This window comes from Ananas comosus, linkage group 20 (genome assembly GCF_001540865.1).
Source record: "Ananas comosus cultivar F153 linkage group 20, ASM154086v1, whole genome shotgun sequence".
Lineage (NCBI taxonomy): Eukaryota > Viridiplantae > Streptophyta > Magnoliopsida > Poales > Bromeliaceae > Ananas > Ananas comosus.
The window spans coordinates 6,615,596-6,640,476 of NC_033640.1; the positions used below are offsets into that span (position 1 = coordinate 6,615,596).

Genomic DNA, 24,881 nt, shown 5'->3' on the forward strand with positions numbered 1-24,881 from the left:
CGATTTTGTTTCCCAATTGCTCAAAAATTTCACGGTCCTGACAAATGTGTAGATAAATGAATTTGTGAAGAAAAAAGTAATGAGCTCCTATGCGTGGAAGAGAGGATTGGATATTAATAAAAAATTTGCCCTAATTAATTAAACAAAAAATGTAAATTATAATTTTTGAGCTTGCCCGCTAATAGAATAGCGATCTTCTCGCATTTGCCCCAATATTTTTTAGCGGTTGGTAGCAGCTACCCAGAATGCTTCGGGCCTACCCCATAAATAAAACAAAAAGAAAAAAACAAAAAAAGTTGCACCAGTAAAAAACTGGCCAGCACGGCACATGCCGGCAATCGCCGGGCCTGCTCTCGATCTCGTCGCGCACACTCATGGCCCCGGTTGCCCCGCGCCACAGTAAAGGGGTCGCGAAGCTTAATGAACCCTATATGGTTTATTTTGCCAGAAGATCGGCTTTGATCGCAATTATCTGCAAAAGTTCCATCTTTCGGATTTTATATAAAGCAGCACTTTGGGATCATAAATTCTACACACTACATGTCTCTTCCTCTTTTAGCATGTTATAATTTGATTGTAAACTACACAATAAAGAAGCCATCGTTTCACTTTGGCATCAACTGAGAAACTTGTGATTCTTAACTTTTTCTAATCGCCAGTATCCTGCTGCGCCCAAATGCTCTTGATTCGTACTGCGAAAACTGTCTATCCTAAACGAGTCCTGAGCCGTGGCCTGAATACTGCTACAAAAATACTAGATCTCCATTTGTATTGTGCTACGAAGTACTCGCCAACTATCTCGTTCTTTGGATCCTTAAATTTTGTTAACATGTCAGACTAGGGCTTTTCTCTTTAATTTCAGATTCTAATTGTTTATGAAAATACAATTTGAAACTTGGAATCTGACTCTGAAAATGCGACATTTTTCCAGCTCTTCCGCAAGGCACCAAAATATTCCAGCTTCCTATGCCCTAATCTCAAACTACATGAGCCGGCATTGAAAGGGAAAAAAAGCGGGGAGAGGAAGTACAAGAACGAAAGGCCGCCGGAAGTTGCGATAGAAGCCCTAGTCCGCGCAACCTGAAGACAGAATCATCGAAGCAACGCGCGAGCACTTGAATCCCTTCGCTTACTTCGTCAAATATTAATTAAAGCTCCTTAATATTTGTTCTCACTGCATTATCCAATCAATTTAATATTACTAAGGAGATCTCTCATTGGAACCAAAAAAACAAATAGCTCCCCTGCTGGCTGCTACCAAAGGCGCATGCCCATAGGAGCGCCGTCCCATGCAGTTTTGGCATTCGATTTGGCTCTCATACGCACCCGCGCCGACCTTCTAAAAATTCCATACGCTCAGGTTCACACGTTGTCCATGACGAGGACCTTCCAATGCGTCCCTTGTGCCCCCCCGCCTACGCTCCTCCCCTCCCCCCCTCCCAGACAATTTGGCACACTTGTTGTAACCGTATTTTCGACTGAAACCTTGGTGGCTTGACAGTTTACGAACTCAATAAACAAATTTTAAGGCACATCAAATATAAAATTTTATTTTTGCGTTAGAAGATTGAAAATACTGATAAAATTAAAAGTTAAATTAAATTAATTGATACTTAAATTTATTTAATTTATTTGTCATATAATTTATTGCTTAATTTTTTTGATAGATCTACTATTTTTTGAAAAAATTAATTAAAAAATAATTTTTTAAAATTATTTTAAAAATATTTTTTTGTATTTATAAAATAAAGATTGTAATATAGTCAAAAGAAAAAAGAAAAAAAAAAGATGTCTTTGCATTTTAAAAATTCTAACATATAAAAAATTGTATTCTGTATCAGATATAGTTGTACTTTACATACAAAAAAGCTTATAAGTATGTTAATTGATGAGTATAGTAAGCTATATATAGCAAATATTCATAATTATTTGATTAAATCTTTCAAAATAATATTATAAGAGCTTATTGAAATAAAAAAAAGTGAAATAAGTCTGTGCCAAAACGTGCCAGTAGTAGGAAGTCATGCGTATCTGTAGAACGCAGCGGAAGTATTCGTTCGTACCTTTTTGCGGAAGCGATTCTCGTTACAACTCGATGAGCCCGGATCGTCGAGGTTGATTCACGTGTCCTTTGATCGTCCTTGATTAAATCTTCTCACGTTCCAAACTCGCGATGGATCGAACTACAAACGAGCACGATCACAAATCCACCGTTCAAGTCCCTCTTAGAATAATAGGTCGATGGAGGATGTGGTTTCTCTCATTCGTTTTCTTATTCTCTTTTCTTTTTCCGTTCTTGTTCGTTCTTATTATGTGGGATCGCCCGTATATTTATAAGGGATTCCAAATTCCTAATAGCGTTAGAGATAAGGTCAAATCGGTTATTAATTGTTATCCTAATATGACTAGGATTTATCTCTAACTAACTTTCCAATTTGAAAGCGAGATTAATTCCAATCAAATTAGATAACATAACATCCGTCCGATCGAACCCGCTTATGGGCGTACTCGATTCGATTTAACCGAATGCCAACAATATCTATCGGCACGCAAGCGTATCATGTGTCGGCACGGAAGCGTGCCAGTGCCGTACTGTGCTAGGCAGACAGCGGCACGCCCCCGTGCCTAGGGGTGTAAAACGGGCCGGGCGGCCCGTGGCCCGCTCGGCCCGGCACGACAGCTGGCTGGGCCATGGCCCGGCACGGCTATTGTAGCATCCGTGCCGGGCCGGCCCGGCCTGACTCCACGGGTCGTGCTGGGCCGAGCCTCTGCGGCCTATAGTCCCGGCACGGCACGGCCCGTGTCGGGCCTGAGCCGTGCCGGGCCAGAGGATCGGCCAGCAGCCCGGCACGGCACGGCCCGGATATAAAGAAGTCTGTAGGGCCTGACAAGCCAGGCCTAAGCTAGGCTTTAGGCTAGCCTTTAGTAGGCCTGCCACGGTCCAAGGGTCTGCAGACCTTTGGACAGTGGGCCCGACGGCTATTGAGCTGTTAGGTTGGGCCATGTCATGGACTTATGGGTGTTTTTTTTCCTTTTCGAATTTTTTTTTATTATTTTTCAAAAAGAAGGTTAAAAAAAGTAAAAAAAAATATTTTTTAATCAAAATGACCATAATGTCCTCACTAACATTCAAAAATTTAAATGTTAGAGAGGACATTTTGGTCAAAAAGTAAAAAATATTTATATATATATTTTTAAATTTTTTTATATCTATAAATACTACTACAAACATTCAAATTCATCACAACAAACTACTCTTCATTCATTTTCTTCTACAAACACTTCCTACTCTTAAACTTTCAATTTAAATTCTTTTCTCTCTCAACTCTCAAGTTTACTTTGCAAAAACTTATGTTGATTTTTTTTCTCTATTGTTTGCTAATTGGTTGTATAAACAATACCATTTTATTTTAAATATATTTTTGATTTTTTGAATTTTTATATTTTTCTCTAATGTAATTATATAATATGAGTAATTCAAATACCAATTTTATTATTTGTGTTTTAATTTTTTTAATTTTATAAAATTTTTAAATGAGTTTTAGAATGTTGGGTATAATTGTGTAAATTAAAATTTATAAGTCAAAAAGTTATAATTTAAAATCTTTTTCCTACAAAAATAATTTTTTTAAAAAATACAAACTTTATGTAATATGATTAATACAAACTTTATATATTTGTTGTAATTATTTTTTTAAATATCAATTTCTCTTCAAATAATAAAAAAAGGTATTAAAAATATTTTTTTTTCTGAAAAAAGAATTCTGAAAAAAAAAACTGTGGAAAGGAGAAAAAAGGAAGGCCTGGCGCTTGGTAGCCTGGCAGGCTGGCACGAGGCCCGACCCGGCCCTGCACGGCACTTCCCATGCTGGGCGGGCCAGGGGGCCGGGCCGGGCCTCCTACTTCATGAAAACGGGCCGGCACGGCACGGCCCGGATTAAGAACCGGGTCGGGCCGGGCCGACCCGTGGCCCGAATTGGCCCGGAAAATGTGGGCCGTGCCAGCCCGGCACGTCCCACATTACATCCCTACCCGTGCCACGGCACTTTAAACCTTGCCTTACAGGTAAAGCACAAATTTATTTAAAATAGAAGATTTAATAGCATGACAAATAAACATTTGATTGCATGCTGCTGTGCATATCCTTGATTTTATTTTGTTATTGCTATTATATATCCTTATTTAATTTTTCTATTATAGATTGTTTGCACACTAGTGATTTATGGGTTTCTCTTGACAATGATAGCTGAAATATAGTTGTAATTTTTTACATCCTCAATTAATTACACCATTGACCACCTAACCTTTATTGGAGTTCTCACTTTGATTTCTGACCTTTCAATTTTGCTATTATGTTCTAACATCTATTAATTCTTTGAAATAAGTTCCTTCTGTCAAATGGCCAAGTCACATGAAAGTTGCCACATCGGCACTAGATCATGTCTGACATTTTAGCAATGGAGGTTGATGTGTGCCAATGTCTGTCTGACTTAGTAGGTTTTTCTCATGGAAGGTACTTTGATTGAACCTAGTTACATGCATTACCCAACCAGTTGCAAAATAAAGAGTTGGGGATGAAGTGGAAATTCCGGTAAATATTGGGGTCAAGTGGTTCAATCAACCCTTTTTTTGGTGTAAAATATGAATTAGCGAACTAACCAGCATAAAAAAGAACAGAGAAGTCCATTCCTAAATAGTAGTCACCTTAAATTGCATGGGAACTTGATGATAGGCAAAAGTCTTAAATGTAGAAAACCTCGTGGATGTGTCACAGTTTGCACTTTGTCCCATTCAATATAAATGTCCTGCAAATAACCCTAACGATGCATCTGAAATCTTCCTAGGGGCCTACAGCTGACAGCACTAACAGAGTGAGTAAAATGGTTAGAACAACCTGTTGTTTCTCTCCTCCTTGTGCTGCTTCTCCTCATCTACCATCACACCGCTCGCTTGTTCACCTCACCCTCTCTCCTTTTCCTCAACCATCATCGCCTTCTTCTATGCCATGTCATTGTCCTCGTCCTGTCCATTATATAGATTTGAGGTGAAGCTTGGGCTTGGGAGGAGAAAGACAAATGGGCAAACCAATGAGGGAAGAAGGGCACTTTTGCTACTAAAATTCATATTTTGGGGTTTCTAGCAGATTTTGGACAGCAAACAGACAGATGGAGGTTAATGTGATAATGGTGTAAACATGGAGAGGCAGATCTCTATTTTTGTTGGGTTATTCTTTTCTTATTCCTTGATATAAGTGCAAATCGCTATACATTATATTAAGGGGGTTATCTAGGTTTTTGTGAAAACAAAAATGTGGAACCACACACCCTCAGCGTCTACTGTTTCGTCATTTTTTCAATTGGAATATACATCGAGCTTGGTATATTTAGTTTATCAAAGGCCATGTATGTTCATACTTTTATTTGTTAATTTTGTTCTGGTTCATAATTTGAAATCAATAAAGTTTTCATATCAGATAACAATATTGCATATATGTTAATAACTGGATACTATGTTATAGAAGTAATCTTCAAGTTTGAGTGAGTAATTAGTGACTACTTTGTTGTGATATTTCAGACTGACTGTGGTGCTGGTTTTTGCTTTGATGTAGTGCCCCTTCTCGCGTGTTTGAGGTTGCATTGAAGTCGAATGTGTTTGAAATGGAAATGAATGGACAATCAAGGTAAACAGATGATGGAATTATTTATGTTCCATCTTGTCACGAAAAGTGCATTTTGTTGACAGCATTCGGGACAAATTCCTTAATTTTATATTTTTGCCTTTTTTTCATCAAAGCAATGCTATTCGTATGGATGTCTTAACGCATTTCTCAAATTGAGCCTGTATAGGAGTCTAATTGATTGTCTTGTGGCCAACTGATTTGTCCAACTAGCTGAGGTGGATGCACTATATTTTTTTTTCGCCATTTGAGTTCTTATTATATCTCAAAAAGTAGCTGCCTGGGCACTCCGTTAAGGGTTCGTCAGCCTTGTCATGTTTCAGTAGGAGTGATTTTGGTAAGCGAATATTATGATTTATTAGAGGACTACTTGGCCATATGTAATAAATATTCCTTGTCAAAAAATAAAAAGCGTATAAATAATATACTTGAGAAAAGTGGGCCACTAGCTGAGACAGTGGATCGTGGCATACCATAGATGATGGATCTTAGCAACATGCTTCATTCTTGCCAACTGCCATGCTGTCCTTTTCCAAGAAAGCAGAGTGAAGTAGGCATCCTTTTTTTTAATTTTTTTTTAATTTTTTTTTAACTTCAGCCACTGCCACCTGTTTGCTTTAATATTTATGTGGTCATCCGTTTTAAAATCTATTGTAGTTGCTTATAATTGAGTTTGACAAGATTGCTACTCATTACTTGTGAAAAACTAGTGTGTTATTAGGTTTTCATTATAGTTGTTTTTATTAGGTTTTAGTGCAAATGATCTTTAAAGATAAGTCAAGTGAGTACTAGGGAGCCCTCAAAACAGTGCTATGGAAATGAAAACTTACCAAGGAGAATATTTCTTGGATGGAATTCTTTGTTTCTTCAACGGACTATTTGGTTAGATGTAATTGTAGATGCAATGTAGTTGCAGATTCATGCAGTTGAAAGCGTAGCAGTTATAACTACATTTATATTGATTGGTTAGATGTAATATAAACTGCTGCAGATGTAAATAATTTGTTTGGTCGCATGTAGTAGAAACTGTATTTACAAATTTTACCACTTTATTTATGAGTGGTAAAATTATCCCTAACGTAGAAGAAAAATTATTATTTTTTTAAATAGGTAATTTGGTATGTAAGCTAATCTCTTATTTAGAATTACTCTCTCCGATTGTTGTAGTTGGAACTGTAGCCAATTAATTTGGGCGTAATTGTTGTAGTTGAACCTTCTTATGCAGTGCTAGCTACACAATAGTTAGATTCAAATGCATCAAACCAGCTGTTGTAATTGAGTCTACATGCAATTACAACTGTAGTGTACTCATAACTACTTGCAACCAAAGAGCCCTAAGTGGGGGAGATAAGCTTTTAAGATCAACTGAATGGAGATTGTGGAGTGTAAATGACTGCATTGGCTGTGGAATATAACATTGACTGCATTAGCTGTGGAGTATAACATTGACTGCATTGGCTGTGGAGTATAACATTGACTGCATTGGCACACTCTTTTAATTGTTCTAATACTGGATGTTGAGTGCATTTAAATGCTGAAGTGTTGTTTCCTCTTTGCCTGATATCCTTTACTAAACATGTTTTGCTTCTCAGAAAGGTTTCTTGTGTTTTTTTTTTCCTTCTTGTATGCTGCTAATATGTCACCGCTCAATAAAGGTGTTGTCTTTCTAAAATAGCTCTTTATTATTCTTTCAGTAGTTCATGGTTTCTATCAAGGGGGCTTGCAAGGATGCTTTACGCAGCCTGTGAAGAAAATCGCGACTGTTGCATGTTGACAACTTCAGGTATGTTTTCGATTTATAAAGAGAAATATTTTCTTCCTGTTAGTTGCTGCGCTCTTCTGAAAGATACATTTTTTCGAACGAAACCTTTACCTGGGCAAATTTTGCAATTTGTACTATAGTCTTAATGTTGTAGTTGTGTGACACCACAATAGTCCCATATCGGATGGGAACGGGGTTGTGATTGGGAATATAAGGAACCATAGACCCTAGTAATAGTAGTTGGGCTTAAGCATTTTGGGCTAGTGGTTTGGGCTCAATAAGTTATTATTCCTAATGGATCGGGTTCTTATATTTGGTATCGGAGCCAATTCACCAGTCTATAGTGTGAGGTGGGCCTCACATTGCCTTGTGATTTTGGGCTATGTGTGTAATTGGGTTGAGGAGGTCGACAGGGCCTAAACGAGGGGAGTGTGTGGCACCCAATACATATTGGATGGAAATGGGATTGTGATTTTGGAATTGAAGGGATCATGGACCCTAGTATAATTGGGCTCAAGTATTTTGGGCTAGTGGTCCGGGCTCAATGAGTTATTATTGCTAGTGGATCGGATTGTTATAGTTTGGTTTTGCTGTTTCCTTTGGTTATTTATTTTACTTGATGGAAGTGCAAGCTCCTATTTTTTGCCTATAGCTGATATCAAACCCAAAGTACTAAGCTTTTTAGTTTGTGTTATTGTAGAGTAAGCATTCTTCTATTGATCATGACCTAACTCACGTCTACAATTTTACCTTTGTGTAGTCATCATCAACTGTTCTCTGATATTTGTTGTTCCGTGCCAGTGCTTGATTTCATTATTCAAGTTGTGGAGAAAGGTGCTGAGGATAATGTGGTCTCTGCGCTTGTTGTCTTCTCTCTTCAATATGTCCTTGTTAATCATATGCACTGGAAATTCGAGAAGACTGCTGGCTGGAAAGCAACACTCAAGGTTTTTTTTTTCTTAATTTTTATTGCAGCTTGTTCTAGTACTTGTGCCTGAGATTTCACCATTCAAGGTAGTGAATTACTCTCTTTGTTTTTTTTAAGAACTTACTGTGTTTGTTTAAACTTGTAAGTTTTATTGCCTTTAGCAATAATAATGTCGATCTATATCTTGGACCATTGGTTTTATCTACAAGGACTTCCCTAAAGTATTTGATTTGAATAGAATATTCTTTTGATCAGTTTGTAGCTAAGTAAAAGTAAATAACTTAAACGGAGAAAAAACAATGTATTCAAGATTGGTCTTTGCTTTATAGGTTCTGGAACTGGTGAAAAGCTGTATTAGAACTACCCCAATTACAAGTAAACTTGGTGGCCTTGTTCGGGACATTATACTGTATGATTCATCTATACAAAATGTTCTTTGGCGAATTTTGTTTACATCGATGCAAATTTTGGAGGTTATCATTACTTCTATTCTTTCCTTCCTTGTAATGTGAATATTTTTAAACTTCATTTGTTCTATGCCTTTTGTTTCCTGTAATTGCATACTTTTTGCAGAAGTTGTATGCGACTTGCCATCATCAGTTGGAGTTAGAAGATGTACAGCTTGTTGCTTGTTGTGTCCTTGATGTTTTTTATGATATGCTAGCTGATCTATCAGAGGTAATTTTTGTTAACCTCCAATTTTGTTTGTTGGTTGCTCTTTTGCCAGCTAATTTATGTCGGTATCAGATATAGTTTCCTGTTAATTCTCTCAAATGGTACTGCCCTTGCTTGGTATAGTGACAATTACTCTATAGTGTTTCAATTTTATTGTTTATCAAAGAAATGAGTGGAGAGAAGTATAATGCCTTTAATTATTCAGTAAAGAATATTTCAAATTCGGCAAGAGTGCTATTTTCATTCCTTGCAATTTTTACTTTCAGAAAGAATAACTAGAACCCCTTATTTCATACTCGTTTATTTTGAGATTATTTTATTTATTTACTTATTTGGAAGCTTAATGTGACGCCCCGGTTCCCAGTGGGGTCATATATTCTAGAATTACTCTAGCCGTAGCACACTTAATCTTTTTACTTTTTAACCTTTTAAATCTAGCCACTGTCTAAAATGCTGTAGCCAGATTAAGCGTGCTAAGATTAGAGCAGTTCTAGGATGGGTGACCCCCTTGGGAAGCGGGGAACCACAGTTGGTATCGGAGCCAATCACCAGCCGAAAGTGTGAGATGAGTCTTGGCTGAGTTAGGATCATACAGCGGGTAGAGCGCGGCTCCTTGGCTGACTATCGTTGTGGGTGGAGCATGGCTCCCCACAAGGTTAGCTAAGATTGGAGAGATAAGTCTCACACCGCCTTGTGCTTATGTGTGTGCTTGATCATGACAAGAACATCAGGGCTTAAAAAGGGGAGGAATGTGTTATTCTTAGGATTTGAAATAGTGCTATATATAAGGTGTAATAGAATTAAACCTCTTGACCCAGCTATAGCATTTTAGGCAGCGACTAGGCTCAAGAGGTTATAAGGGTTAATTGTGTTAGGGCTAGAGTAGTTCTAGGATGGGTGACCCTTTGGGAAGTGAGACGTCACACTTAATTAAATAGTAAATAACTGGGGATCAAACTAAATGGATATTCTGTTAAATTTTATCTTCCTCTTTCTTTTTCTTCTTTTGTTGTCCAAGTTAACTTTAATCAATTGTTTTTCATTTGGAATGTTGTAGTTTGTCCAGTAACTTTCTTTTTGCTCTTCAATTGCATGTACTGTTGGAAATTTCAGGAAACTTATTTGCACCAACCAGCCTTCGTGAATATGCTGCTATCATCTACAGCAAAACCAATGCCTTTTGTTACTGCTGTAGTGATGTTAATTTCCTCTTACAATTTGGTAAGGCTAAAAGATGCTTCTGTATTTCTGTTAAACTCCTAGTCTCGGCATTTCTTTCAAATCATTCTTTTTGCTTTACTTGCTATAATTTATTCACTCTTAAATTTAGTATGGGTTCCAAAAAGAAAAAAAACGACACATAATGATCGCTATGAACACATATACATGCATGTGAACACACGAATGCTTGGCACACTAGGTACTGCTTGGCCTGACTTTTGGGATAGCTACTGAACTGAGAAACAACAGGAAGTTCAAGTGAGCTTTTGGTTTCCAAAGGCACAAAGCTCCACTTTACTTTGTCTGCAGCGAGAAGCTGTTTCTAGTGGTGAAGGGTAGAGCCATCAGTGTTTCTTCACGTCCCTTAAAACACTTCTGCAGAAGCTCTAGCTAGGCCAGCCAAACCCTAAGCTTTTCCAAGGATCAAAATTTGGGTTATATTATATGGCCCTCTCACATCTTGGACCAATGAATTTACTATGCCTTGTAATCTTCTGTCTTGTTCTGCAGGACATATTCTAACTCCTTGCTAGTGAGGTGAACTTTCCAGTTTGCACCATTCACTATCATATTCAAGCATATACCATCCACAATTATAATATTCTCGAGATACTACGATGGATATGTTTTGAATATTAATTGCCTAAAGCTGTAAAGTAAGAATAGAGACATTGATGAATATAATTGGTTATTTGTCCTGAATAGGTCTCTCTCTCTCTCTCTCTCGCGTTCCCATCCTTCATGGTCCTCCTGCACATGTGCATGTGTTCTCGAGTGCTGCTGGCTGGACATGCATAAGAATGAAGTTGTTCTAGTATTGAAATAAATAATTATACTTTTATAGGCCACGGATTGATGGTTGCTTCTGAAGTACATCATGCTAATTGAAAAGTAAATGCTCATTGACTAGCGAAGATCAAGGAAATACAGATTAAAAATAATCAAGACTATTGAGTTGTTGTTTATGAGAGGCTCTTTTTGGTGCCTATGCTTGAATGTAGCTTAATTTCGAATTCGGAAGGTTTGACATTACTTTTTGTTATTTAAAGGCAATACAAGTTGCGGCGGTAAGAGTATTTTCCATGTTGTGCTTTATATCTTCAAGAACTGAGACAGAATCAGTGGAGAATGCCAACTTTCTTGCTGATTCTATGCAGGTTAGAACTTTCAAATTTGAAAATTATTTTTTTTACTTCAGTTTCACTTTTTTTCTATTTAAGATTTTTAAAACAATCTTTTATCTGTATCCTTTTCATTGTTAGGGTTTTTTTTTTTTTTTTTTCAGAACAACAGATTATGTGTGGCCATCTGTTGCATTTTGGATGAGAAAGAGAGCCAAGATAATTGTTTGATCATTGAAGTATTTAAGCTACTAAATTCTGTTGCTTGTTATCAGGTATATGTCTTTCAACAGATTTAATACCTCTTTGCAGTGGAACTTCAGCTCTTTTTCTATTATATAAGAAATTAAAAAGAAACTAATTTTTACATTATCAGTTCTAAAGAAACTCTTGGCTCTAATGTGAAGGTAATGCTTCTTTGTAACTGCTTGTCCTTATACAACATCAATTTCTGCATACAGTTGACTAGGAATATTTATTGGCCCTTTTTGCGGGACATTGCCATGAAATCTTTTCATACTGTTTTAAAAGGAGTGCATAAACTTGCATATGCACCTGCATAAGCATATGGATTCGCTTCACCTCACTGCATAGACTGCATTCACATATGGCTAATTTGGCTTAGCGCCACATAATAAGCACATGGCATGTTTACATTATTCAATCAATTTCATGAACAAATATTCTTTAAATTTTATTACTAGTTGTCCATATTGAGAACACATTATATGGTAAGATACATAAAATTTTACATGATTTTCATTGTGTCAAAATGCCCTCCAACATATATTAGATTCTTCCTGATGATTCGTTTGCCTTTTCTTCCTTTTCCTGTCTTTGTCTTTGTGTGTGTGTGCATGCATGTGTGTATAGAATTAGGCTAGAATACTATTGGTAGCAAACGTGCTCTTTGCTACCAATTTGTTTTCGATACTAGAGCCTCCAAATCGACAATCGACACCACTAAGCATGATCTAGACCACTTGAGGTATCCAGAAATTTAATTTCATATTTTTCCAATATTGCTCTCTTGTGTATCAAGTTGACACATTAATGAATAGCTGAAAATAAATATCCTTCAAAAATTAATGATAGAATTATTGTACTCAAGATCTAGAGGGTAGATCTTATTTTAAATAGCTTAAAGAATTTTTTTAAATAATCGACTAATTTGGATTTCTTTACACCGTTAAATGTGCAAATGCGTCATATCGACAATTAAAATTAAAATTTTTGCGACGCTTCGGCCATCAGGCCAGTTATATTGAAAAAAATTTAAAATTTGATTTCTAGATACTTTTAGTGGTCTAGATCATGTTAAATAGTGTTGATCGTCGATTTGGAGGCTTCAGCATCGAGAACAAATTGGTAACAATGGAGCCTGTTTACTACTGATAGTATTTTAGTCCAACTCTATATATAGAACTTGACTAGAATGATTGTAATAACACTTGGTGCTTATGGGTTTTTGGCTCTTGAATGAAGGATTGTGGGGTTAGGATGATAGAAGTTGTGATTGTGGGTTTTAGGATGATAGAAGTTGTACTGTTTCAGATTTAAGTTGCACTGTTTTGGAAGTTGCAATTTAGTCTTAAATAGTTTTAAATGGTGCAAGTCTCCAATAGTGCAACTTGGTCTCAAATAATATAACTTCAGTTTTTTGTGGTGCAACTTAGTTTCAAATAGTTTTAAAATGGTGTAACTTAGCTTCAAAGAGTTCAACTTCGTCTTAAACAGTGCAATTTCATTTTAAACGGTGCAACTTTTTTTTTTTTTTTTTCTTCTCTGCTTCTTGGCCTTTCTTGTAGTACCCATGACACATGATGGTCTTTCCAAGAGAAGAAAAAATACTTATTCTTTTTATTCTTTTCTCTTCTTTTCCTTCCATCCTCTGCATCATTTTATGTTACTACGCCCCCTTCCTAGCCCTCTGCCGCAGCAGCCGCCCCCGCCCTTACCCCGACGTGCTCTTCCTCCCCGTTGTCCTTAAATCCTACGTCGTCGTCACCCATGGTCTCCACTGTAGCCTCAACTTTGTGATCTATATTATTGCCGAGCCCGCATCGCTGCTGCAGCCGCCGCAAGGTAGAAAAGTGGAGCATGGCGTCGACGTGGGGGCGGTGGAGGAGGAGGAGAAAGGAGAGAAAGCGGGGGGAGAAAAAGAGGAAGAAACGACGAGGAGAAGGGAGATGAACCGAGAGGAAGGAGAAAAACGTGCGAGAGAAGACGAAGAGAGAAAGATGAATAAGTGTATTTTGCTTGTATGTTTTCCATCGTTAGATCCATCCCTTCGACCAATTCCACCCCTTAAATTATGCTATTCCACCAACCACCCACTCAACCCTAGGGTACAACTATTATCCCAAGTCCCAACCCTACAAATTTTCATCCAAAGGCCGAAACCTACATGCACCAATGACTGGGTGCTTTTAAAAGTATAAGAGCTCAATTCTATGTATACACATGTTCATATACATATGTATGTATACATATGTACATATATGTATATATACACATGTATGTACACACACACACGCACACACACACACTCACACACATGTATACATGTTCATGTACATGTATGCATGTGTGTGTGTGTGTGTGTGTATATATATAGGAGTTAGGCTCTTATGCTTTTGAAAGTACGGAGGCCTCCGTGCTTGTGAGTTGTTTTCGATGATAGGACATCTGGTTCGGCGATCGGTTTCGTTAGACATGATCCGCGCTATTGGAACTATCTAGAAATCAAATATCATAATTTTTTGACTTCATTTGCCTAGTGAACGAGTAGCTTCAAAATAAATGGCTAAAAATAGAAATCTCATAGAAAAACAGTGATAAAAGACTCAAATTTCAAATCAGAAGAATTGATCTTGCTATTGATGTCAAGTAGAATTTTCTATTAAAGTTTCATGAAACTTGGATTGTTTTATACCGTTGAACTAAAAAATGTGCCACATCGACTATTAAAATACTCATCTTTGAGACCTTTTGATCACTTGGTAAATGATGTCAAAAAAGTATGAAATTTGATTTTTAGATAGTTCCAATAGCGTAGATTATACCTAACGGAGCTGATCGTCAAATCGGATGTTCTATCATTGAAAACAACTTACAAGCACGGAGGCCTCTGTACTTTTGAAAGCACAGGAGACGTACTCTATATATAGAATTCTTTTAGAAGTAAAATATGATCATTTATTGTTGCGTCATATCTGGCAAAGGGGCATCTAGTGAATTTGAGACCACTTGATCACTAGGTAAATGATATTGTGAAATTTTGCTTCTATAAGGTTCAAATATTCTAGGTCGTGTTTAACGTTGTTAATCATTGATTCAAATGGAATGATGCGGACTTCGAGAAGCATTCTAGCATTATATATATAAAATGTGGACCGCACGTACACCCACTGCCACGCCCCACAACCGCCAATTTGGTCGGTTTGGATACGACTAACAGACGCCGAACGGACAGAACCTCCCCTGTCCGCCCAAGGCTCAACAATATCAATCATCTACATTTAGTTGCCCAGGTAAACATAGACAACATACATGAACAATGCGAGTAATGCTACAAGCGAGAGCAAGAGAGAAACTAGCTATTACATCCATATTCAACCATTTACATTATTAGGTTTACATGTTCATCTCATGATACATATACAACTCTCCAAAAGCAACCTCACCCAATATACATCATATCTCTCAAAGGTACATAATACTCTAGCGCAAAAGGGAGGCTACTAACTAGGGCGATATGCCCTTACCACGGTCATCTGTCGGTCCGCTTGCGCTAGGCCCTGCAACAAAGTGGGATGAGAACTAATAATAGTTCCCAGTAGGTTCGGCCACCGACTCCGCCGATTTTCCCACTAGATCTAAGCAGGCATAAGTAGAGATATGGACAGAATAATGAAATCTGCTACATAGTAATAAAATCTACAATCATGCTACTATGCCTCAACAACAGAGTACGAATGAAATGTCTACATAGTGATGAAATCTACTATCATGCTGCTATGTCTCAATCATCATGGTATGAATGAAATATCTACAGAGCATGATAGCAATGAAATCTACAATCATACTACTATGTCTCATGATATATGCCATTCATGTGCTTATTACCCAATCATCTTGGCTAACGCGAAGGTTACGCCTCGACTCACTTCTCAATCCCATAGGTGAAGAGAATCTGCACTATACACACCTGAGACCGTCTGCTGGGTAATTATGTTAACCCATAGTGTGACAACTCCGGAGCTCATTGCTTGGGTGGAGCGATCACCGCTAAGCGAGAACAGACTAAGTGAGTATGATCCAATTCTCTCAACTTGAGGATACCCTATCTACCAGGGTTAATATCAATTCGGGAAAATCTACCAATCCCAATATTCATGTCACAAGTGTTTCTACTACACTAGTTTCAAATGCCACTCGTTTATGTCATCATGTTGTAAGTGTCTCTACTATACTAGTTCACATGCTACTCGTTCTTGTCACTATAGGATTCCACGTCAAGATCCAATCCTCATGCATCCACTAGATTATATGTTCAACTCACAATTTCTATTTCTACCATAGAAGCATGCAAGGAATTGAAGTACCACTAGCCAACTCATCCTATAATGCATAATATCAACATGTGAAATGTATGGTCAACAGTATAACATAGACATAGGAAGAAGTCCGATTGCTTCGGATAGCACCCCCTACCTTCAGGCGATGCCGCAATGCTAGAATCCAAGTCTCGCGATTTATGGACGACGTTTCGGTTCGACTGCACGCAAACGAACCGAAAACCGTACTTTTCTTCGATAACATGCCGCACGTCCCTAGGAACTTCAATTTGAGTTGCTCACAATGTCGGTTTTACTTTCAATTAGAGTTACATAGGCTCAATTTAGATCATTCCCATCTATGATCAAAAGCCCTATTTCAAAACCCTAGAAATCCACTATTGCAAAAATACACATAATAACTATGGATTTAAGCAATAGTCTAGCATAACATCACCTAGGGTTCCATTCAACTCACTTTTGAAGGATTTAGTCCTAGCTCTAACCATCCACCATTAGAGCATAATGAGCTTACCTCAAACAAGTTTCCTTCTTGAGCTAAGGAAAAAGAAGAGGAAGAAGCTCCATCTCCAAGCCCTATTCTCCACCACCTCCTCCTCTTGGCACCAACCCTAGGAGAGAGAGAGAAGCTTAGAGAGAGAGGGAGTTCTCTTTTGTTGTGCAAGTGTGAGGAAATGAGAGGAAATAGCTCACAACCCCTTTCATTTAACCTCACTGAAACACAATTGCACAAAACCCCTCAAACAAGCCACTTTACTCCCTGCTCGAACTGGGCAGTTTTCGACTACGGGGTCCGGACACCCGAACTGGGCAGTTTTCGACTACGGGGTCCGGACCCTGTCTGGACCCCGAGAGCATGTTTTCTGCGAAAAATGCTGGGACTTCACCCCAATGCTCTCCAAGGCCCCTTAATACCCTTTGAGCATTTCCAAGCCTTCGGAATGCACAACTGACTTTTCCGAAGCGTTCCGAAGCGATCAACTCTGCACTTTGGTCAACTTCGACCGAAGTTCGGTTTCGCACGTTGAGGATCCATTACCTTATACCCACCTTCTGCATAGATGTTATGTGGTCTCTTGGCTCCCTGCATACTGATTTTCACTCTTCAGAACATAATTTTTGCTAAATTATCTTCTTAATACATATAAAACTATATGCTGTAATTTGTATTTTATTATATATGCAAGTTATGTTTAAATTGTTAGTTCTGAAAGAATATTACGTCTTTTTAAATAGATTTTTTAGCAGAACTCCATTAAACCCATGATCACGGGAGAAAATTTGTCGATAGATATATGAATGTGCAGTTCCTACCTTTTCCTATTGTATAGTCTTTCTCTGATCTTTTGGTAGTTTCTCTCCAACTTCTCTGCAATCACCATGATACATGCTCTCTTTCTCACTTCCCCCTTTTAATCTAGTACATCATCTCCTCATTCACCTCTTTTTGACATCCACGTGGGCTTTATGTGCATTTTGCTAGTGGTACAATGGAGTTTGAGAGAAGTTGTCTTTTGGTGGCAGATTGAAGTTGGGAAGTTGTTGATCAGTTGTCATTGGTGCATGCTTGTCCTAAACTTGTTTTGGTGCATGCTTTACCTAAGTTGTTTGTCTATTTCTTTTTTCTTTCTTAAACTTCAACGTTAATGAGCTTGATTATTTTGTGGGTTAGATATTAGGTTTGGAGACCAATCTATATATCTTCCTCTTCTGTTGGTCAGGTTTGGGGACCGTCTCCTCTATCTCCCCTCTGTTTCCCGTCTCTTCTATGTCCCCTCTTTTTGGTTTGGGCTTCTACCTCTTTCCCCTTTTCTAAATATAGAATGTGATTGGAATACTATTGATAGTTTGAGAATAGTGTTTACTATCAACTTTTTGACCCTTGGATGCTTAGCACCCGTTTGGTTCGGGGTTAAGGGGTGGAATAACCCCTTAACCCCGAAGTTATTCCCAAACACCTAATTTGGGGGGTGGGGTTAGCTAACCCTATCCCACCCCACTACTCCAACCAAACAAAACACTTTTTTACCCACTATCCTTCTTACTCCACTTACTCCAACCAAACACTATTTTACCGAATCCTGAACTAACTCCAATTCTCAACCAAATACAAAATTACTCTAACCCCACCTTAACCCTGAACTTAACTCTATCCCTGGAATAACTAGCTTTTTTTTAACCCCAAACCAAACGATAGCTTAGGGTTTAGTGGAGGTTGGTGAAATAATAATAATCCAAGAGTGGAAAAGTTGATAGTAAACACTATTCATATACTATTGATATGCATGAAATCAAAACTAAAATATGATTAAGGATGCTGGATGAAATGTTCTTATTGAATTTATTTATTTATTTATTTTACTTAAAGTTTGTCTTATTATTCAATAGAGCTTACTAATTTCTCAAATTGTTAAGTAGATTTACAAGATCTATATATTTTAAATATGAAAAATGTTTTATAAAAGTTTTTACCTCACAAAATTCAAAAATATTTCAAAAAAATTATTTTTTTTTGTTGATATGGTGTGGCACGATCCTGTGCCATTTGCTGGCACGTCCTTGGCATTGTACGACACGGGCGGCATAGATAATCCTTCACTTATATGGATGCCTATGAAATTTTCCGTTATCCGGACCCCAAAAAGAAACATAGATGGAGGATCTAATATTTCCATGGAGATCTGTAGGTTCCTTGGAGGGCCTTGAATTCATTCCAGTTGTTTTCTGTAGTATGCTATTAGCTGTTCTATTGTTTTTCCATTAAGCATTATTTATAGTTCTCATTTTTGCATTCTACGATGATACATGGTGTAAGCTTTGTGGATATGTATAATCTTAAAAAAAGAAGAAGATTAACCTGGCATATGTTGGATTGCAGCCTGCTCTCCTTGTTTCTGTCATGGTGGAAGAAAATGAAGAGACTTTGTTGAAAGATAATGGTGACATGAAAAGTCATCTTACTCGAGCTTCTCTTATCAAGCCTGTAAAATTGAGAGATGCTAATTTGATAGGCTTAATTTTGAAGTATATTCAAAGGTCCACGGATTTACTTGATAGGTAATGGAGTCTACCATTGTGCTGAATGTTTCATGATTGCCATTTCTGTTGTACTAGTCTGCATATTCAATGAAGCAATAGTCTAGTACATGGTGTTTTCCTTCTCTTTTCTTGGTGCTTCTATAGTTTTTTGACTTTTCCAATAACCTAACTGGTATACTATGCTCTTTTTTGCTAGTGATCCTCACTTGCTTCTGAGTGTTCTTGATTTCTTTAAGACATTATGGGAAGGAGGTATTCAATATATTGCTATTTTAGAGAGGTTAGGAAGCTCCGAACTGTTCTGGGAGAACTTGTCAGCCTGTATATCTACCTACAGTGATAAAAGTAAATTTTCAGTTGTTGAACTGAATGATGAAAGCGAACGACTGCCTCTAAGGTATAGCTAGGAAGAGCAGAAGAGATTTGTATACAGTAACATAGTTTGTATTCTCTGTAAATTTTCATCTTCAAGGCCTTTTTCATATTTCTATTAAAAAAGGTTTTGGCTTGTTTTGCAGGTACCGTTGTCATTGTAGAGTATTGGAGATAATGGCACATGAAATCTTTTTACAGGAAAGACTTTTACAAGGTGAGAAATCAAAAACTCTCACTGCTAATACTTCGAAAGAACAGGTTCAGCCTTCAAATAAGCTGTACCTCAGAGTGCTGCTAAAAAAGTGGTGTGATGGTCCTATTATGGAGAGCTTGATCAAATCTTATTCCTCCAGTGGATATGAAAATGAGCTTGTTCGTCAAGCAAAGGTTTCTTTACATTCTCTTGAGACTAGTAATCATGACTTCTTATATTGCTTAATCAAGCTTAAACTGTGACATTTTTCCATGTTTATAACCTTTGGAATGATATATTCATTAATATCCTGCTATCCTCCTGCTTTCTAGCTTCATGAAGAATACTCTCTTTGCTTTGATGCACCATACTGAAGACAAGTAGAAAAGTCAACTTAAAGGACTGTCAACTCTTCATTCCAAAAAACTTGTTGACTCATTAAACTTCAAGTACATGAATCAGCGCATAACAAGAAGAATGTGAGGTTCCCGCTTGAGCTTACTTGTTGACACGACAAAAGAGCTTTGGCTTCTGAAAAAATTGGGCCTAGGGACCCTAGAATCTTGTATGGTCTAGGAAATCAATTTACTGAAGTTGTATTCTCACACGGCTATGCATTCTGCCTTGAATTTTCTAACTACACCTATGAAATTTGTGGACTGATTGTGTTATCTAATAGTTAGTATGTAAAACTAAATAATTCATTGAAGCGGGTGATTAGAGATGCTAAAGACATTTAAACTAGCGTGAACATCAAGAGTTCATTTGTGTTAACAAAAATCATGCAGAAAGTAGTAATGTCTGCAGTTAGATGCGACCGCAAGAAAGTATAGCATTAGATACTGTGGAGTTAAGTAATGCATTATACATTTTTGCACGTGATTGTTATAGTGTATATTTTCCATTTACAATTGGTTGCTATCTTACAACAGAATGGACATTATAAAAAGTTGTTTGTTGACTGTGAGGTTCTGCTGGTAAAGAACTTTGCATTGAATGCTTTAGTTACTTAGAGACTCGAACTACAAAAGCTTTGATATTTTGTCAGCAATCTGCTAATACCTGTGATTGTTGGACATGCCTCGAGCTTTGGACAACTGTAGCTAATCAAGGATATTGTTGATTTTCTTTAGAAATTTAGCTATTCCTTGGACACGCGGTGGCAGCTAATGAATTCTGTTGTGAATGCACATCATATTATGTGATTTGTATAATTCTTTCCAAGTATTGCCCATGCTGCCCAGTGCCACCCGTGTAATCCTGTAAGGAGGCTGCGTCAGCATGTGGCATGGGGGCATGTTGACACTTTATCGACAAAATAAATTTTTGTGGGGGGCTTTTTTGCATTTAGCCTCTCAAAATATTTTATTTTATAATTAACCTGATGAAAGTTATAAATGCAGCACGATGGACAAAAGAAAAATATTTTAGGTGAATACGATGATTCATTTACTGTGTTTAGACTTTAGTGAACACGATGATTCATTTATGGTGTTTAGATTTAAGTAACCCATTTATGGTGTTTTGTCACGCCCCGGGGCCGATTTTAAAAGCCTTTTTAAACTAGTTACCAGTTTTGAAATCAGAGTTGCGGAAAACGTGCATTTTTTTTTCAACTTGGCCCACGTGACGTACAGACCCGCCACAAATACAAAGTTCCTCTGTCCACTTGGACAGAGTCTTCTTTGTACCACTTGGACAGAGTCTTCTTTGTATTTGCACGGCATACCAACTATACAATAGAATCTCAACCACAACCTACATTTACCAATCAGCAGCCAATTCATGATATATGCATTTCCATACAGCTAACGATCCTTAGAGATGATGCATGCCTCTAAGCACTTTTTAGGCTCTGGATGATGCAATGCACAATACAACAATCATCCTACTTAAAAGTGCTCCCCACCTGAAAGCTTTTTTTTAAAAATCTAATCTAATCATTTACAAAACCAATCGAAAACATTTTTTTAAAACTGTTTCCCACTCGGAAACTCTATTTTGAAAACCGAGTACCTCGAGGGGTAGAAAACCACGATGCGGAAATCCATAAACACGAGAACCAAGAATCCATAAATTCCAATCTCAGATACACAATCTCTAATCACATGCATAATGGAAATCATCAACTCAAAACAATTCACGAATATTCAAACATCAAATATGATCATCTAACTGAATCATTTATTAACAAAATCTACTAACTGCATAAATAAAAATAACTCGGGTGACGGTCGCTACGGCAAGCTAGTTAGATCGACCTCTCGTCGTGCCCAAACACCAACTCCATGCTCGAATCACCTGGGGAAATGGGGGGTGAGAAACCGCAACCATGGTTTTCTCAGTGGGTACGACAGAGCCACGAAGGCAAGCCGTAATCACCGAAAACCAAAGGAGATAGATAAACAAGATATATATATATATACTGTGATGCGAAAAGGAAACTACAGTAGCTATAACAGGTATATAAGAAGCAAGAACTAAAACTGCTACTGTATAGAATCAATGCAAGTATGCCTCAATGTAATAAACCAGAAACTGTACCCAATCTGTGCCTGCTATATTGGTCCGCAGACCTCAAGCGCTACCTGTCACTAACTGCACCGACCTGAGCCATCCGCCCCACAGGACGACCCATCCGGATAATTACACCTCCGATCGGTGGCCAAACCGATCCGGTGTCATGAATACCCCCAAGTGCTGTGACTAAGTCATGCTGGTATGCTCAAACAAAAACCGGCTGAAGCCGGTGCCTAGGCCGAAGCCAACAACAAGGGCGTACAACGCCAAACTATGATAGATGCTAGGGCGTACAACGCCGAACCTCGATCAACCAGATCGAAACACATGATGAGAGAGTCGATATGTTGCCTGGACCCATCCGGATAATTACACCTCCGATCGGTGGCCAAACCGATCCGGTGTCATGAATACCCCCAAGTGCTGTGACTAAGTCATGCTGGTATGCTCAAACAAAAACCGGCTGAAGCCGGTGCCTAGGCCGAAGCCAACAACAAGGGCGTACAACGCCAAACTATGATAGATGCTAGGGCGTACAACGCCGAACCTCGATCAACCAGATCGAAACACATGACGAGAGAGTCGATATGTTGCCTGGACCCAAGGTCCACAGAGATACTGAAATACAAATGCCAACCTGCTCTACATATCTATCAACAACTAATAGTATGCAATCAATATGGTAAGATGAACAACGATAACCAAGCAAAATAGACATGCAGAGACTATGATACTGAATGAAAGAACAGAGGAAGGTAAAACGATCTTACCGACTACCAGCTCGAAGCACCCATCTGTTACTGTCGCGCTGGAACACTGGGTACGCAAGGAGTCAACCGGAACCCACTAACCCAAAACACGAGACTCACAAACCCCCACACAGGTCCCCGAATCGGTTTCCCCAAAACCGATCACCGTAATTCACCGGAAGTCCCGAAAACCACACCGGGACGCCATCGGGACCCACTAAGTGTCCCGAAACTCACCGACTCGTGCCACGAGTCACCCGCTGCCACAAAACACTCATGTTTGGATGTCTTGGCAGCAAACACAAGATAACACCACTACACAATTATCGCTGGATAATTATACGAATACGGGTTCCCGGAAGTGTCTATTTCGACACCGGAACCCACCGTCGCTCACCAATCATCACCGAACCCACAAAATGATGATGGTGACCAGCCAACAAGGCTCAGCGACAATTTACAGTACAACCAAATCGTGTCGGAAGAAATCCGAACTGAAACCGCGTTCTTTCGGCGAATTTCGCCGAAAAACGCACCGAAAATCGACTTTTCGATTTGCACGAAGGTTATCGGATCATGGACAATCAGTCCAGAGGTCACCACACACTAATACACACTGCCCACAGTGGCCCCAAGGTGCACAATTGCACAAAAGCCCCTCTAATTACTTAAAATCCTAACATTTTATGTAATTTGGGCGATCAAGTGGCTCGTTCATGCAACTCGAGGACTTTCAAGGTCTGTCGAGACACGCACTGATAGGTCTCGATGTGCTGGAGGCCGTGCTTACGGTTCGGAGCACAACGGCTCACTGTGGGAGGCGCGGGAGCAACCCGAAGTTCTGCGAACAACGCGCAGTCGGGGAAAATCGCGCCGAACAGAACTAACCGGACTCTGTTGATCCAAAGTAAGGTGAACACTATGATCAGCACTGACTAAAGATCACCGTGCTCACCTCCGGAGGCATCGGAACAGCCTCGGATCGCCGAAAAAATGCGCGCCAACCTAAAACAACAGCAAAAAAAAAGGCTCTACAGGGTTGACACCGCCGAAATAGTGGAACGGAGTCTCCCCGACAGAATCTAAGATGAGCACGATGATCAGAAATTTGCCACGATCATCGTGCTCCCTTCCGGAGAGATCGGGGAGCCTCGGATAGCTCAGAACAGTAAACAACCCAAGTAAAGCCCTATTTCGGGCTTGGCCGGAGCAAGCTTGCTCCGGCCGGCTTCCGGCGGTACGGCGAGGCGCGTGCGGGCCAGGGATGGGTGCGGGGGAGGTGAGGAACGCAATGCTCACCTCGAGTGACGACTGGAAGTGGTGGCGGTGGCGGTGGAGAGAGCCAAGCGCGCACAAGCTAGGGCACGGGTCCAGCGGCTCCTCCCAGCGACGATAATGGCTGGGGCTAGTCGGGGATGGCGGCGGCGGGTCCCCAGAGGCCGGAGGAGGAGGAGGAGACGGCGGGCGACGGCGACGGCAGCCCGCGGCTCAGGTGCGACCGCGCCGAGTTTGGCTCTGTCTGCAGACCTGGGCGGCAGCGCCCAAGGCGTGCGGCAGCGACGACGGCTTCTTCGGCCGGTGGCGGGGTGCCGGAGGGTCTCGGGGGTCGTCGCCGGGGCGGCACTAAGCGGCGGCGGCGCGGGAAGGACCGCAGGCTTGCCGCTGGAAAGCTGCAGCTGGCCGAGGCGGGGGCGGCGGCGACCGGCGGGGAAGGTCGCTGGGGCTCCAGGGGAAGCGCCAGAGAGGAGAGCAACCTCGGGCTTGCCCCTAACTCGAGATGAAGAAAGGTGGAAGGAAAGAGAGAGATGGAGAGGGAGGAAGACAATGGCTCGGCGGCGACCGGGGCTCAGCCGCCCACGGCCGGGGGCGTGCGGCTAGGGCAGGGGAGCGAGGTGAAGGTGGCTGGGGCGACTAGGGTTAGCTAGGGATGGCTAGGGTTAGGTTCCAAGGTAGACAACCCTAGGTACACTATATATATAAGGTGCAAATTGCGGAAAAGCCCATCAAACTTCAGTATTTAATACTGAGTCCCTCACAGCGC

The 24,881-nt window shown here is 39.5% G+C and overlaps 1 protein-coding gene across 4 annotated transcripts in view; it reads left to right on the top strand.

The window, feature by feature from the left end:
- LOC109725483 overlaps positions 1-24,881 on the top strand; it is a 72,787-nt gene that overhangs the window by 25,151 nt on the left and 22,755 nt on the right. For all 4 annotated transcript variants that reach the window (XM_020254686.1, XM_020254685.1, XM_020254688.1 and 1 more), the window contains 11 exons: positions 5,609-5,680; positions 7,372-7,460; positions 8,241-8,386; positions 8,697-8,840; positions 8,941-9,045; positions 10,156-10,263; positions 11,313-11,420; positions 11,549-11,659; positions 18,843-19,021; positions 19,200-19,400; positions 19,522-19,765. In XM_020254686.1, coding sequence (XP_020110275.1) covers positions 5,609-5,680; positions 7,372-7,460; positions 8,241-8,386; positions 8,697-8,840; positions 8,941-9,045; positions 10,156-10,263; positions 11,313-11,420; positions 11,549-11,659; positions 18,843-19,021; positions 19,200-19,400; positions 19,522-19,765 — 1,507 coding nt within the window. The remainder of the gene's footprint in view (positions 1-5,608; positions 5,681-7,371; positions 7,461-8,240; positions 8,387-8,696; positions 8,841-8,940; positions 9,046-10,155; positions 10,264-11,312; positions 11,421-11,548; positions 11,660-18,842; positions 19,022-19,199; positions 19,401-19,521; positions 19,766-24,881) is intronic.